General features: G+C 33.7%; 2 protein-coding genes across 9 annotated transcripts in view; one reads left to right on the forward strand and one right to left on the reverse strand.

Annotated features, from left to right (window-relative positions):
- Positions 1-5,806, forward strand: part of LOC128158603 (uncharacterized) — a 44,974-nt gene extending 39,168 nt beyond the window's left edge. For all 8 annotated transcript variants that reach the window (XM_052821527.1, XM_052821548.1, XM_052821543.1 and 5 more), the window contains one exon: positions 1,271-5,806. In XM_052821527.1, the coding sequence (XP_052677487.1) occupies positions 1,271-1,339 (69 nt within the window). In that variant the 3' untranslated portion in view covers positions 1,340-5,806. The remainder of the gene's footprint in view (positions 1-1,270) is intronic.
- Positions 4,699-14,991, reverse strand: LOC128158652 (cyclic AMP-dependent transcription factor ATF-2-like). The gene is made up of 10 exons (XM_052821586.1): positions 14,902-14,991; positions 14,545-14,638; positions 12,581-12,719; positions 11,851-11,972; positions 11,278-11,636; positions 10,773-11,034; positions 9,691-9,959; positions 8,771-8,930; positions 8,144-8,258; positions 4,699-7,878 (listed from the first exon to the last, which is right to left on the reverse strand). The coding sequence occupies exons 2-10, from the start codon at positions 14,596-14,598 to the stop codon at positions 7,562-7,564; spliced, it is 1,797 nt and encodes a 598-aa protein (XP_052677546.1). The 5' UTR covers positions 14,599-14,638; positions 14,902-14,991; the 3' UTR covers positions 4,699-7,561.
- Between the last annotated feature and the right edge of the window lie 2,521 nt (positions 14,992-17,512).

Here is a 17,512-nt window from a genome sequence, read left to right on the forward strand (position 1 = left end):
ATAGTATGTCAACTTTGAACTTTACTACAATTTCAAGTCAATGCATCCTTCTTCTAAATTCCTTTTTTTGCATATCAGCGAGTTATTTTTCAATGTTGTAATGTTCATTTTGCTTTGAAAGTCTAATTTCCCTACTTTGGATAATTTTTAAGTTTAAGGTAGCTTGCGGGTTTACCTGCTTGTGAGAAAACCTTCCTTGAAAATTTGTCCATGTGATCCATAGGTTTTATAGTTTTATTTCTAAAATTTATTTAAGATTCTTCTGCGTGGTAATAATGTTATCGTGTTTCAAATACAGTGTCAGTAATAAAATCAAGCAACGCCATTTCAATGAAATATATAGTAAAATGCACATTTTAACGGAGAAACGCATTACAAAACTATGCTCCAAACTTTTAAACGATTCAGACGAAATTAATCATACTCAACACAAAAACAGAGGGGATAATTATGAATCAATTCATAAAAAAATATCAGTATGTGTTCTCGGCCAATTTTTGGCAAAAAAACTTTAAAGATTTAAAAGATTTCTCAAAACCTTATTTTTTCATTACGACGTTAGCCTGACGTCATCATTTCCTTACTTCTTAGAACACCAAAATTGAAATGCATTTATTGACAAGACTAGCTGTTTAACCTATTTTAGAACATGTAAATGCTTATTAGACATTATTGTGAATGTTATCAAATGCAATTAATGTAAGGCTGTAAAGATACAGAAAATTGCTATTTTTGTTTTTATGAAACTCTGAGTCAATCAATGCAAAAATAAAATGCCAGGCAACTACTGACATTATAAGTAAGTAATCGAATAAAACAGTTATCTCAAGCCAAAAGAAATTTAAGAATTTAATTGGTAGTACAAATTACGGAAGTTATAATTGTAAAAAAAAAAGCGAAGTTAATGCATACATTCTATTTTAAAACATGACTTTAAATGGAAGAGTTCTAACGCACACTCATTCTTTATCTTTATAAAACAAAATGTGACAATGTATGTGACATCTTTAAATTTTCAGCACTTGATATTATAAATCTTTGTATAAACAGTCATAAACCGCATATAAGCTTTTTAAAATATTTTCTTTTATACTTCTAAATATCTCATTTGTCATTTTAAAATAAAATTATGATTTTACTATGACGGTCAACTCTTTACGTTGATTCCTATTGTGACATCAGCAAACCCGCGAGCTACGTTAAATTGAATTTTGAATGAAATGCTATGATGTCAGAAGAGATTCATATAAAAAAAATTTGATGATTTCAGGGTCTGTTGAGGGAGTGGGGACAAGAATACATCAAACGACTCAGAAACGCTCCCACCCTAAAGAACTGAAATTCTCCTCCATCGTGTAGTGAATATTTGTGCCACAGCATGGGAGATAATGCAATAATCCTTTGACCATGCCTAGAAACTTTCTCTCGCTCTTTATTCAAACTGAGATAGCTACAAGGGCACACAAAGGAAATGCATAATCCATAATTGTTGTATGTGCGATTGTCAAGAGATTTTAGTTTCCTTGACAGTAGATTTTCAACTACTGTAATAAGAAGCTACGTCTTCATCAATATCTAGAATGCTGGGTCTTCTAAACTTTGTCAACACAAGTATAGGCTTATATAGACAATGTGAGGATCAATGCGATCGAGTTTGCCCTTGAGATAGAAAACACCATACCATTTTAAAGTCTGATTAAGACAAAACACAACTAGGTATTAGAGTGCGTAAAAATCCTCTTCATCTATTGCTACATTTTACATGTATAATTTAAAACAGCCTTGTTGAAAGTAGTGATTGATTTGAGGTTTTCTCCTACTGAACTATTTTGCTTTTTTTACTGGCAATTGTTACAGTACATGTGTGTGTTACACAATTCATTATGATTTATAAGTCTTTCAGTGTGGATACTTTTGAAGCTATGCAAGGCATGTTATCTAATACAATATTAAATGTTTCTTTAAATATTAACACAGAGAGTATTCAGAAACTGATGCAAAAATTGCATATTAGTCTGTGACGTCAAAGTATTTTTTTCACCCTTGTTTGCATTTGGGATCATCACATGCTTTTTTAGCATGTACCTACTAGAAAATTTCTAAAAATGTCTAAAAATAATATTCTACGTATAAAAAATTTAAATTGTTCTCATAAGAATGATCAAATTCTCTTTCGAAATACATCATGATGAAAACCATGGAATCCTTGTTTTACACGAGTACTTAATTCTGCGATTGAACCGTTTTGTATCAAATAGTGAGAACATAAAATCACAAACACCGAATTTGTAACATAGTTCTATTTAGTTTATATTTGTCCAAAAAATAAAAACGAGATTTTCAAATCTGTGAGATGTGCCTCTCACAAATTTACTTGAACATAAATTCTTTGGGTTTATTATTTATCAATTGGGAATCTACAGTAATGGTCAGCAAGTGAAAGAAATGTAACTGTCAAAGTAAATAAATCTGTAGCATGCGCGGATCTAGAGGGGGGGTCGGGGGGGTCCCGACCCCCCCTGGAAAATGAAAATTTATTAAATTTACATAGTAAAATTATCGCGAAAATATGCCTCGGACCCCCCCTAGCAAACACAATTATCCTTCGGACCCTCCCTGGAAAAATTTTCTGGATCCGCGCATGTGTAGTATATACCAGTAGTCAAATAGATTCTGTCAGATAGCTAATTATGAATGCTTATGGCTTCATCGGATATATCAGACACTTCTATTCTTTTCATTTGAAGATCGAATGAGTTTGACCCTATACACTGTTCTAATATTTTACAAAATATCTCATTTTTTCAATATTTTTGTCCCCCGCCGCAACGCGGAGCGGGGACATAGAAATGCCGGGCGTCCATGTGTCCGTCCGTCACACTTTTTTGTAAGCGCTCTCATGCCTACAAATTTTGACGGATTTTCATTAAATTTATACCAAATGTTTATACCACTAATACTTTGGTCAAGTTCGAAAATCAGCATTGGTCGATACTTTTTGTTGGAGTTATGGGACTTTGATCACAATAATGACTCTGTTTTATCAAAATATTGACCTTGTAAGCACTCTCATGCCTACAAATTTTGACGGATTTTCATTAAATTTATACCAAATGTTTATACCACTAATACTTTGGTCAAGTTCGAAAATCAGCATTGGTCGATACTTTTTGTTGGAGTTATGGGACTTTGATCACAATAATGACTCTGTTTTATCAAAATATTGACCTTGTAAGCACTCTCATGCCTACAAATTTTGACGGATTTTCATTAAATTTATACCAAATGTTTATACCACTAATACTTTGGTCAAGTTCGAAAATCAGCATTGGTCGATACTTTTTGTTGGAGTTATGGGACTTTGATCACAATGATGACTCCGTTTTATCAAAAAATTGACCTTGTAAGCGCTCTCATGCCTACACATTTTGACAGATTTTCATTAAATTTATACCAAATGTCTATACCACTAATACCTTGGTCAAGTTCGAAAATCAGCATTAATTGGTTGATACTTTTTATTGGAGTTATGGGACTTTGTGACGGATTTATCACACTTTTTTGTAAGCGCTGTCATGCCTACAAATTTTGATGGATTTTCATTAGATTTATACCAAATTTTTATACCACTATTACCTTGGTCAAGTTCGAAAATTAGCATTGGTCGATACTTTTTGTTGGAGTTATGGGACTTTGTGACCTTGTAAGCGCTCTCATGCCTACAAATTTTGAAGGATTTTCAATAAATTTATACCAAATGTTTATACCACTAATACTTTGGTCAAGTTCTTTTAGACTGTAGTATTTTGGATATATTTGCAACAGGAAAAATAGAAAAAAAATTGGGTGGTGGGGGTAAAAAAATGTTCCTCCCAACCTCCCCACACATTTAATTCTGGAACAGCCCTGAGTGTTTGAAAATATTCCAATATACAGTATACATGTACTAGTATACTGCTTGACCGGCGGGGGACCCAGGAATTCTATTCTTGTCCATTTTATAAGGTGGGCAAAAATGACATCAAAGCTTTGTAAAACACTTTTATACTTTAGTACTTGTAATATTCTTCTGATATTAAGTTGTATATAAAGTATAAAGAACAAACATTCTAAGAAAGATAACCAAAAACTTAGCACTGTACAATTAAGCAAGATAAAGATAACTCTTTTATCTGACCAGCTCTGTCTTTGTTTTGTATATCAGTTGAAATAAAGGATCATTTGAAAGTGAAAAATTTTATCTGACAGGTTTTCTAAAATGTCTTGCCATTTTGATCAAAGGCCGTGAGGATGGTACAGAAGATAGGCCACTGTATACCGTACTTGTTTCTTATATTGCCAGTTTAATTTCTGTGTACATAGCTGTATTGTATGTTTCTCTCAGTGATACCATTGTATTTATATGTAAAAAAGCATCTGTGATAATTCTGTATTTCTATATGTGACATTTACTATGGTAATGATTTTATACTGTAATTTCGTAACTAATTTGTTAGTTATTTGTTTGAAATAAATCACAATGAACAGCTTACATCCCTGAGTTTTTTTTGTCCTTTCTTGATCCCATTTTTGTAGAGGTTCTCTGTTTAGAGTGTTAGTTTTCAAATACATCTGGTTTGTATGAAATAATCATTTAAAGCAACCTTGGAATTTTACCCTCTAAAGCCTCCTCAACTCTGAGATTGATATAATGTAGGATTTAAAAACTTTCATAATATTTAATGACTTTCTTGTAATATTCAAAACAGGTTTATATCTCATTTAAAATTGCTGGTAAAAATGAAATTCTACCACACACTTGCCATATAAAAACAAAACAGTTTTTTTCAACTTAATTGATATATTTCCATCAAAACCTGAAGGAAAAAAAAACAACAAATGTAAGGCATGATAATAGGAACAAGATGAGAAAGTGCTGTCATAAATATAACTCATGAAACAAAACGCTACGATACAATCAATAAACTCTGTAACAAATAAATGTACATATCCGATACATTCAATAACAAGTTACTGATTAAAACAATACAATATGTAAGTTGTAGAGCCATAGGTTTGTAAAATAGAGGCCATAAGCCATCGGTACAAATAGTTTAAAGTGTCACTCAAATTAATGTTGACCCTTTTTCATATTTCACATAAAATTTTGTAAGGATTTGATTGATATCAACATAAACTATTGCATTTAAAAGGAAAAATTTACAGATTTCTTGATAATTCAAAATTTGGATAGTGAAGTAACAAATTTAGTAATGCAAACCAAAACAATGCTAAGAAAAGCTATGCATGTTAACAGAAAGTTTTATCAATTACTTATACATGTCTTTATGATATACAGAAAACTTTGAAATACGGTAACACAAAGGTATGTATAATATGCTTTGATACAGATGTTTTAAGCAGCGACTAATAAAACAAGAAAAAGAGATCAGTATATTTTTTTGTATAGCACTGTTAGGTGTTCAAATATTCTGAAAAGCAAGCATGATTGTATAAAAACTATATATGAAAAGTATTGCACAAAACCACAGAGCATCGCAAGATTGTTTTAAAAAACGGAATGTCAAAAGAGTTCCTTTTTTTGTTCCAAAAAAAATTTTTAACAGATATGAAGAAAAGGTCATGATTTTATGATTTTACATATAAATGTACAAGCAATATTGCATGGTTTACTTTTTTAGTTTTGAGGTGTTACAAACGCTTGTGGAGATACAACAAAGTGTACATCAGTGACTTTTTTGTGTGGAAATGCTAATGTGACTAGATACTATATCATATAGTATATGATTCCGTATGTACAATTATATTCTAAAACAAATGTTGCCATTTTCATCATAACAGATTACTGTAAAAGTGGTTATTTACGCTGGTGGTAAGGTACCCATTTTCTGGAGTCAAACAATACGTGTATGTATTAAATACGTGGATGCATGAATAACCACACGCAACTTTTAATTTTTTTACCATACACATGGGGGTATATATTTTTACACAGATTTAAGCTTACCACATAACTAGCGCAAATTCCCCCATACATAAATAACCACTTTTACAGTACACATAGCAAAGTTAAAAGTCAATGTCCATAAGCTACATAAAAATTCTATTCAAGAGGAACTACATTAAACACTGATAGAACAGCACTCCCTTAACAGACAGTTGGTATTATAATTCTACAGGTGCAAAGAATGATAAAGGAAGCCAGAAACCAGGTGAATCACCTTTCACATATTGGCAACTCAAGATGGACACACACTGATATTTGGGACAAACAGGTAGACAAAACTAGACATTGCCAGCAATGATGTAACAAAAACAGGTGCTCTGGCTTCTAAACATATGGAAGGTCAAAACTAGATGTGCCAGCCCAGCCACTGGCAAAAGCATCAGCAGCAAACCATGAATGACAGGGACTGACATAGATGCAAAGTGCCTGGACATGTACCCATTTCTGCCCTCAACATTACTGACAAAAATTTAAACTTAAAGCATCTTTTACCATTACAAAGGTCTCTGGACCTGAAACATCTAAAACATGCAACTCGAACATTTCTTTTTTTTTCAAATTAAAACCTTATACATCTATAAAAATCCATAGCGTCCATTTATTAAAAAAAAATCTACTTATATCAATAATGAATAAATAAAGTTACCGTAATTTCAATTTCATACTTGTATACATGTACAAGAAACATAAACAAGTAACAGATTTTTTTAAACAATGAATTCTCGCAAAATCAACGTAAAACAATGAATACATGTACATGTATTTAAGCAGCATTAAAACATTTTAAAACGAATACTTGGAGGTACATGTTCTACTATTTATTGTCATTCAAATACAGTGACCGGGATATGTTAATATGGCAGATACATGTTAATTGCTACTTTCATATTAATCCATGGAGATGAACTGCTATGATGGATTTTCCAGCGAGTTTCATAAATATAAAAACACCAAATACTTTAGATGACAAATTGCACACAACTGCTAATACCTTATTACAGATTACTTTATACAGGAATATTTTTGCCCTGTGTAATTTTCAATCTTTTACACTTGCAAACATTTTTGCCCCGTCTTGAATTCACCCAGACACAGTTGTGTTCAAAGAGAGATAATTTGGGATAATGGAATTCACCCAGTCTTAATTTTGCTCCATGACAATGAGGGCGAAAAAGGCAAAAATAAAATGGGGGCAAATATTTCCCCCTATACAGTAAATTGTACTGATGATTAAAATTGATGTCTTCATGATTAAATCTATTACAACAAGGATAGTGTAAAAAAAAAAAATAAATAAAAAGAATAAATTCTAAATTATGAACTACATAACTTATCACACAGAATATAAAGATTTTCAAGCCTTAATGAACTTTTAAAAAACAGTAACAACAAATATTTTATAAACAGTCTGTTACCATCTGTGTATTTATGGAGTAAACTCCCCTTTCTTTCCACTCTCACTCTCATTCTTCTCTAGATAAATATTTGTTATGTATGTACTAACTAACTGGTTCTGTTGATTCTTGCAGTAGAAAGCCTACTGAAGCACCAGGGTTATTTCTTCAGTTGCGGGGCATCTGTTTTGATCACTTTTGGAATGATGGTGTAGATTTTCTGGTTGGTACTGGGGAGAGCGGGGTGGTTCAGAGTGATGGTGGGGGGTTGTGAGGCCGCCACTTGCTGACCCATTAACTGAGCCGTGATTAGACCTGCGTCCACTGTTTTCACTATTGTCCCTGGGATGAGCCCTGCACTGGTCAGTGACTCTATCAGTTCTTTGGAGGCAGTGGGCATGGCCCCTGTGAGGTCAGTGACCTGGGGAGCAGAAGTGCTAGCCTGGGTCACATTAACTGCTTGGTCTGTCAATGTCACTGAAACAAGATGGAGAGCAATATTGATATTTTTTCATAAGAAGACTTTCATGTTTCAGATTTCATAAATAACCTTTTCCTCTTAAATTTCTCTATATATTTTAAAGTTGAACTTTGTGACCCTCCTAGGGTCTAACTATTAGTCACTGGTAAGGTGAATAATAACTAACGGTAAACAAACTTCAATCTTCAGTCTTGAAAAAAAACCCTTCAAACAAAGACCCTCAAAAACTTCTCATTATTGACATAACAATCCTGAACTCACATGATAATGGTATTTGTCCTTGAGATCGCTGCTGCATTGTGACTGGACAGTCCTTGTGTGCCAGGAGTAGGGTCTTCAGCTGGGCTACTTCTGACCGCAGTTGGTTGACTTCACCCTGAGACAATTCAATGGTTTATTGACATTACCATGTTGGCATACAATCAAAATGAAATCAAATGACAAAAGAAAATTATAACATAAAGGCTACAGCAAGCAAGACAGTTTTATACAATACTTCATACTCCATGGAACTGTTTTCTCTGCATAAAACATTTATCCAAGTAGATACATAGACGTTTTGTAGTACATGTATTATAATCACATGGATTAACAATTTCTTTTATGGGATCAATACCACAGTACAATTTATCATTGAAAATATCACAATAATGAAATCGAAGATTGTCATACATAGGACAGTAAAGTACAAAATATTTTTCATTTTCGACCAATAATTTACAAGCATAGCATAAACGTTTTTCCTTTGGGATAATTGGTATACAATATCTTCCTGTTTCAATGAATAGTGAATGTGCACTTATTCTAAATCTAGTTAGCTGGGATCTTTCATGCTTTTTCAAGGAAAACTTTAAGTAACTGCACAATGTCAAATGCTGTGTACTGTACCTGTAATTTGCTGTTTGTAGACTGAAGTTCCTCGCCTTTCTTCTCCAGATTGACGATCCAGTTCTTCCTCTTCTGCCGACATCTCGCGGCTGCTGCACGGTTCCTCTCCAGAAACTTCTTCCTTCTATCATCCCCCTCATCATCGCTCCTAAATCTCTTACTACAAAGATGAACACACATCACAAACAATCCTCCATGTAAAGATATTGATGCTCTTTTTCCAAAGTCAATAACTCGTCAGATTTTTTTAAAGTGGTTTATATCACAAGAACTACAATATTTTCAAATAATTTAAAAAAATTGAAAGCTCATATACCTGACATTTCAGATTCTTAAAAAAACTGAGCCAACAATACAACTGTGATAGTTTATAAAGGTTTAGAGAGTGAGATTTTAGAAGAGGTTCAACTTTATGGTACCTATATTGATAAAACGGAAAAAGCACATAAACCCTGACCATAATATCAGCATTCACAATACTGTAGGAATAAGGAATCATTCTTTGAGTATTATGAGGTGATCAAAAAGGTCCGGGTGATCAGATCAAATATAGCCCAACGTGCTTTATGATAGATCTGATCCCATTCAGGGGTATTTGATCACCTCATAATGCTCAAAGATTGAAAGCACAAAGGGCTTTATGAAAGATCTGATCACACTCAACCATATTTAAACACTTCATTGACCACTTCATAATACTCAAAGAATGATTCCTTATTACTTATAATTATATGACTTTCAGCAATTGTAAGATTTAATATTGAAATAGTCAGTGATGAAATATATTGGACTATACATTACAAAATTGTTTCGTAGTGTTATCACAGACAAAGACATTGGAAAATGTAAATATACTGGAATAAATCTATCATCATAACAAGAAAAAAATAACCTTAAAAATCCAACAACTCCTGACTTACAAGTTGACTGTTGAATCAGCTGCTCCAGGGGAGGGCATCTCTGACTTGATGCTGTCCATGGACTGGGGGGACATCTCCTCCACACTGGACAGATTGGGGATCCCCGGAACGTGGGACGTCACCTCAGGAGATATCTGGAGGCTGGTTGGAGGCTGACTGACAGCTGGGGATATCTTGATGGTGGTATATCCAGGTGATATCTGAGTGTGAGGGGCTTGTTTGGAGACAGGAGAGGGAATCGTCTGGGATTGAATTGCTGCTTTTAATCTCTGTTAAGTAATGAAAATACATGTCGGTGAAACAATATTCTGAAGACGTTAGATATTGTATGGTTTGCTAGATATATAAAATGACTGTAAAAAGACATTACTTTTTTCATGATTGCTCATATGATATCATTTCAGAAATTTCAAGTATTATGTAATTCTACTATTTTCAATTCACTTTGCAAACAGAATAGTTCATTTTACAGTTTGTTTGCTGACTACAGAGTGAGTATTTTGTTGAAATTAAATATCAAACAAGGGCACCGCTAAGCAGAGCATCCCCTCACGACATGAGTTATTGTGTGGGGATGCATTATTTAGGACTACATTGTATATGGTTATGTAAATGATGAGACCACTTTCTACTAACCTTCCATTACTAAAAAACTACTTTTTCTCTACCTGTACTAGATCTAAATCCTAAAATATCAAGTTGTTAATTTGAACTGCTTACTTTCACTTGGTTTCACAGAAGTTGAAGCGGAGGTAGTTTTTGACAAGTCGTACATAAAATTTCTGTTTAAAATTGTGTTATTTTAAACAATATTTTAAAAAGTACTCAACTAATTGACTTGAAATTACCAGGCTTTGTCCTTTTACCATGCCAAATAAGTGTACGAAGTTTGATAAATATCTGTGCAAGGGTTTTTCTTTTAAACTTGCTTCCATCCTGAACACACACACACACACACACACACACACACACACACACACACACACACACATGCACACACACACGCACAGCAGCGATGCTATATTCCCTTCACAACAAGTTGTGTGAGGTGATAACAAGTCAAGAGTCCCACTGATGCTGACCTGTTTGGTAATGTTGGTTTGGGACTGAACAGGGGTTGTAGTCTGAGCTGGTAGAATGACAGTTTGTTGCTGAATCGTATTAACCATGGGCTGTTCCACACGGCTGGTCATCACGCTTGGCTGTACCACCTGAAGGTTGCCGGCAGAGTTTGCGGGGATCTGTACGGGGACGGTCTGACCGTTGGGGAGCTGCAGGAAGACCTGCATGGTGTACTGAGATTGGGCCGTGATAGTAGGAGCCTGCACCTCGGAGGAACGTGGACTGAAAAAACAGAGTTAAAGACCTACTGACAAGTAATGTTTAAATACCTGTACTTGTATTTGATTCCAATCAGATTTTACGAAAGTGTCCATTTTTTGTTTTTTAAATTATCCATTGTTTTTTTATAATTCTGTCTGATAAAGAAACAGAACATTAGATCAATATCAAGTCAACTTAAATCAATTGCAATCTCACTTTTTTGTAACTTTGAAAATTTAAAAATTATAGAGGAGTTTGACTTACGGGGATACGGTGGTTGATTGAGCTGCTGTGACCAGAGTGAAGCTGCGACTGGAGGGAGCTGAGCTCTCTGTCTCCATCTGAGTGGGAATGTTCAGGACTCTGGGAACCAATTTACAGAGCTTCTCCTTGTTCGACTCGGAGGAAATAATTACCACCTCTTCTTCAGTGGTAGAGGTGGGGGCAGGGGATGCCTTCCCTCTCTTCAGATGATTCAACACCAGAGAGGACAGATCAGGCTTAGTTGCTGCAGCTGACTTTCCTTTGTCCGAGGCCAAATCTTCCACTGTGCGAGGAATCGGGGGCACTGGGGTATTGAGCTCGTTAGAGTCCGGTCCCGGAAGGGCAGCTGCGCTAGATGTCTACAAAATATTCACTTTTTTATCACAAAGGAAATACTTGACAAAAACTTTTAAGAAAATATATAAATGTGTAGATTCTTATTTACATGTATATCAAACAGAAAATATACAGTATTTTTATGCTAAAATATATGAATAAATGTACGTTATGAAATGGAACTTTTAAATGACAATTACCCAGTATATAGACTACTTTTTCAGCAGTTAAACTTACTTCAGCCTGAGATTCTGTATCCATGGCCTTTTTGAATGCTTCCTCAAATGGGTTTTTCAGCTCATTGAACAAGCCTATCTCCTCACAATTCTTTAGAAATTTGGTGGGTGTAGGGGTCTGATCTGAATTGTAGATGAAAGATGAAAGATTTGCACAAAATATAAATGGGGTGATATGTACATTCAGGAAATATTTTGGAAAAATGTATAATGAAAAAAATTCATCAACTTGCAAAATAGTTAAAAAGATATACTGTACTGCACTGTGCATAGTACACATTTTGTGAAATTTCCCCAAAAGAATCAAATTTGAATGTTTTGTGACATGACGTAAAAATCACAAAAATTGTCTCTTAAAATTTCCACATTACAATAAAAGTGTGAATCAGATATCAGGAAATAATGAAAATATGTACATGTATACATTTTAATTGTATATTTCATAGACTTTCTTTGCTTTATCTACTTCTGCATTCAAGTACTAGTAACTGTAACATTTTCTTAATACAAAAAGAGAATGATTATTTGAATCTTAAACATGTGTGTTCTCCAAAAGCTTAATACACACATATTTGAGGGATTTAAACCTATGACACTAAATATCCATAGTCTAAAACTACTTTTAATTCTACAAATTCTTTATGATGATTTAAATCAATTTATCAAATTTACTTCACTTTACACCAACTGTATTATATGTTATTTTTTCAATTATCAAGTGTAAAATTTACCTAAAAATAGCCCTGGTGGCATGAGGCCAGATAGAGGGGATTTTCCAGACCCTGGGGTGAGGCCTGATCCTATATTCAGAGCGAGAGACATTTCATGTTTCCTCATGTGGACAGCAAGATGGTCTTCATTGGTAAATTTCTGAAAAAAGATATATTTTTTGTTATAACTACATGTATAATAATACTTATTTCATATTATTAATTAATTAACAGAATGAATCCACTGTACATGTTTCCTAATTGCTATAAATAGAATGTGTTATCATTAAAATGAAAGATGTCCTTTAATGGATCTGAGCATAGCCTTGTTCTGGTAAAATTATTCTTCCTGGATGTATGTTCATTCGCCCTAAATAGTGATTGGCCTTGACGCCGTTTGCCCTATGTCCCTTTGCCCTTGATTTTGTTCGCCCAAAGCTTTTTCGCCTTATTTTAATACTTACAAAAATATACAGCTACATTAATCCTGTATTAATAATACAGGATTAATGTAGCTGTATTTTTTTGTATTCTTATCATTTTCAAAATTATGAAGAGATGTATCATTATGCAAAACAGCACCACTATAGCATCTTTACATAATAATAAGAAAACCAATCGACTGACCTGATGACAATACAATGCAGGGCCTGGGAAGGGGCCGCGCCACGCGCCATATGCGCATACCGCTGAATAATGGCGCAATGCACACATGGTGTGCTGTGCCAAGCGGCGCGCCATGCAATCATATCGCAAACGCATTATTTCATAGTTTGTGATTTTATCGTAGTCGATGTTTTCGGTAATCATCAATGGAATGATCGAAATGCCATTTGATCGTAGAGATGCCACTGGCAATGAAATCTAACATAAAATTTCACTTCCCCACGGACATAAAACATTGATATCTATGCAGTTCCCTTCGGTATGTGTTTATTACGCAGCTTGCACAGATGCACTCACTTTGCCCTTCACACTGCAAGTTGTGAACGAGTGTTTTTCCAGCAAAACTGTATTCTTAACCAAGCAGAGAAATTCTTTGGTACCCAAAATATCTGATTGGCTTCTTAGAGTTCGGTTAAACAAAGAAGAAAACCTTGATTATAGTGATGTTTTTCAAAAAAAGAGGAATTCTTTGAAAAAAACATATCTCTGTCCAGTGACAAACATCCAAACACATTTATATTTTGGATTTAATTACATAAATTTTATTGTCAAAGATGCATGTGATGACTGTATTATCGTAATCTGATAATATTTCCAGTTATGTATGACAGTTCATTTAAAAAATGGCCCACCCCATTGTATTTTTTCTCGGCCCCATAAATTTCAAAACGGCCCCATCATTTTATGAAGCATGGGGCCATTGGCCCAACCAGTTGTTTGTCCTTCCCAGGCACTGTACGATGACTTATTGAGAATTAATTATTTACATGTAATTTTGGTTAACAGTTGTTTGATAGTTTCATGATCCATCTACATACATATCTCATTTAGAGATCAAAGGTATTGTGTTGTGCTCAGGTATATAAATTTTTCAAAGATAGAATTATATTGCTCATCTCCTGGCCACCTTCTAAACGAGCCAATTTCTTTAGTTGTTTACAATCATCAAGCGAAAAAATTTTAAAAACCAAAAAAATACGACAGTTATCAATGATTAACAACATTAAAATATAACAATTAAATTAAACCAATTTTGTCCTTTTGAAGAATTAATAAACTGTTATAAAAAGTCATTTGAAGTAAATCAAGTTAAAATAAAAGTAAAATATAATTTATCATATAAAAAGTAAATAGTAAAAAAATAAAGATATCTTAAAATGATGTGGTTTATGAACAGACTCGGAAGAACAGGTATACAGGGTGAACAAACCGGATACCATTCTTCATATATGGATGCAAACAGATAGTGAAATGCGATTGTGTTCTTGGCTTTGCCCTTCAAGCTGTCAAGATTGAAAAAATGATACAAAGTTTCATACCTGCCCACAAGACAATGCTGAACACACAAATGGTTTATCATCCTCATCCTCCATCTTAGTGCTCTGGGTGTCTGTGGTCCACAGCTGGTCCTGTCTATCAAAGAATAAACTCTCAAGCTATAATTGATTCATACACTCTCATTTAAAGTATCTAAAACATATGTTGGGCAAATAAGAAATATAAATAACTCTGACAATCAAATTTGATCAAACTATATCCAAATTTGACAGTTCTGCCAATGTTTACATTATATTTTCGTTAAGAATCGTGCAGTTTCTTCAATAAAACGATAGTTAGATTTTGAGATTATGATATAAGAGGAAAAATAGACATAGAAATTTGGAAGTTAAGTTTACCATTAATTAAAAAACACTGAAAATTATGACTTGCTGAAACACGAAAAATGAATATCTGTTTTTAACTAATGGCGACACTTCCGGTTCACAATATAGCATTCCACGCCCGATGTGTGTTTTTACCCCCCCCCCCCCCCCCTTCCAACTTTCTTAGAGTTTTAAAGTGTTTTTCTCTTTTGAAATATTTTATTGAAAAATCAAACTCGTAGCTGTTAAATATAGATAGTGAATCTTAAAGTTTGTTTACAAATTTTCACTTTAAAATCTAATGAATACTGCCAGGGCTTATTGACCCTTTTTGGTACAGGATCCTGTAGGCCTACCTTTTCATTTTGGAATTTTTCGTCGACGAATTGCTCTTTTTGGTAATAGAGTTGAACTAATTTGACTCAAGGTAAGTAAGTATAAGAAACCTATGCATTTCTTGGTTTTTATCGGGATATCATATGTTTAGTCATTAAATAATGTTTTCATAAAAATCACCACAATTACGGTAACAGAACACTTGATATTTTGATGAGGATATCTCACTTAGCATAGTAATAAAAAGAATAACATGTACATGTATACATCATTCATTTCAGTTTATAGTTTTCATCCCTGCCCACTCCTCTAAATATCCAGCCATGCTTTTTAAGAAAAATACAATATATATAATTATACAAAAATATGGTTCTACATATTAGAACCATTTTAACAAGACCTTGGACTTTCAGTAGGGCGTAGCTATCTATTCCTTGCGTAAAAAAAATTCAAAATGACGCGGTTTCAAGCGAAATATACATCGATTGCGTAGTCACAGCTTAAAAGCCAGACAAATCTTGTTGATTTTAAAGAGCCATAACTGGGTGGCTAGCAATGAAATAGACAGGCCTACGTCACATTACTGTTTGGCAGAACAACCCAAAGTCCAAGCTCTTGTTAAAATGGTTATAAGAATTGTATCATTTTAATGTGTAAAGTTTTCATTTCCGCGCTTGCGCGGGATATTATCTAGATAAGTAGCTTTAAAAATGTATAGATCGAACTTATTTACAGCTTTTTTTCTGATATAAAACCGCCAAACAATACGTAAATTCACGTCCCTGCATATACAAGATTTTCATGTATAATGTTTCAAACAATGATATTTAATAAAAATTCTAATTAAAATTAAAAATGTTATCATACAAATGTTGATGCCTCGTTTTCAGCATGACAATATGAAAAGCGCGACGAATTACGTCGTTTGAAAATCAGTACTGTTTTGAATTTACTAGGTGGGTGTAAATACAAAATTTACAAAATTTACAACATGACAACTTGTAATTTTGTCATGTTGTAAATTTTGTATTTACACCCACCCAGTAAATTAAAAACTTACAACAATACAGTACTTGAACTTTGAAGATTTCCCCAAGTTTGAATTAATATCAATTTGTATGAAGTTTTATCAGATTTATTTAAATCTATAAATAAAAAAAGAATAATATCGGGGGGGGGGGGGGGGTTATAACTAAAATATGTTTGTTTTCTGTTAGCGAAACTAGCTCGTTAATGCGCAGGGTTTCGCGTTATATCGCAAAAGCTTCGCGTTTATTCGCAAAAGTACCACGTTAATTCGCTAAAGCTTCGCGTTTCATTGCGTTTCGCATTATTTCGCGGAAGTTCCGCGTTAATTCGCGAAAGTTTTGCGTGAATTTGCGATGTTAATGCTTTTTTTCGCAAAAAAATTGTGTTTATTCGCAAAAATAACGCGTTAGTTAGCGAAAGTTTCGTGTTTTCCACGGAAGTTACACCATAATTCGCGAATGTTTTGCGTTTATTCAAATATAAAATTACAATTATAAATGTTCTATTTCATGTATTTTTAGACTAACTGATGATGCAACGTTGTGTTATGCGGCTATTGTGACCTTAACTTGCACAATGCATTTCGAAGATTAATATAATTGTTTTTTAATCTAAAGTTTCACTTAAATAAACCTTGAAATAATTTTATAACTCTAAATATTTTTTCTTAGAGTTTACTCATTTAATTATATGGGAATACTGAAGACTTGAATTCTCAAGTTTGTTGACAAAACAAAAAGCTGCTAACAATCGTTAGTTTGAAATGACTCGAACGAGGAACAATTGTTGATGTTTTATAAAGCAATTTTAAAAAGACCTTGGACTTTCGGTAGGACGTAACAATCTATTTCTTGCATCAAAACAAGCTGAATATACAGAGATTGCGTAGTCTTGGCTCGAACGCCAGACAAATCTTGTTGATTTCAAAGAGCCATGGCTGAGTGGCCAGCAATGAAATAGATAAGTCTATCCATATGTCACATTGCTGTTTGACACAACTACCCAAATTCCAAGCTCTTGTTAAAATGGTTCTAAAACAAACTCAAGGGATATTTCAAAGTTGAAAACATTGAATAAGGATGTTTACTGGTGGTGAAATAAAAGTCTCGGGAGACATCATGTTAATCTCTTGCATAGAAATACAACCAAAGCGTGTTCTGTTTTCATCGCGCTTCAAAGCTTCACTGACCTATTTTCGAAGATAACCAAAAAGCAGATTTTGTTGCAGATTTAAATCACACATGAAAGGAAACACATGATAATAGTGTTTAGCAAAAAA

The sequence above is a fragment of the Crassostrea angulata genome, chromosome 1, assembly GCF_025612915.1.
Source record: "Crassostrea angulata isolate pt1a10 chromosome 1, ASM2561291v2, whole genome shotgun sequence".
NCBI classification, from domain to species: Eukaryota; Metazoa; Mollusca; class Bivalvia; order Ostreida; family Ostreidae; genus Magallana; species Magallana angulata.

Coding starts and splice junctions, on each gene's coding strand:
- LOC128158652 (XM_052821586.1), bottom strand. CDS start 14,598: ATGGAGGATGAGGATGATAAACCATTTGTGTGTTCAGCATTGTCTTGT. Junction 9,960..10,772: donor AAACCAACATTACCAAACAG/GTCAGCATCAGT, acceptor ATTACTTAACAG/AGATTAAAAGCAGCAATTCA. Junction 8,931..9,690: donor GCTGATTCAACAGTCAACTT/GTAAGTCAGGAG, acceptor TCATCTTTGTAG/TAAGAGATTTAGGAGCGATG.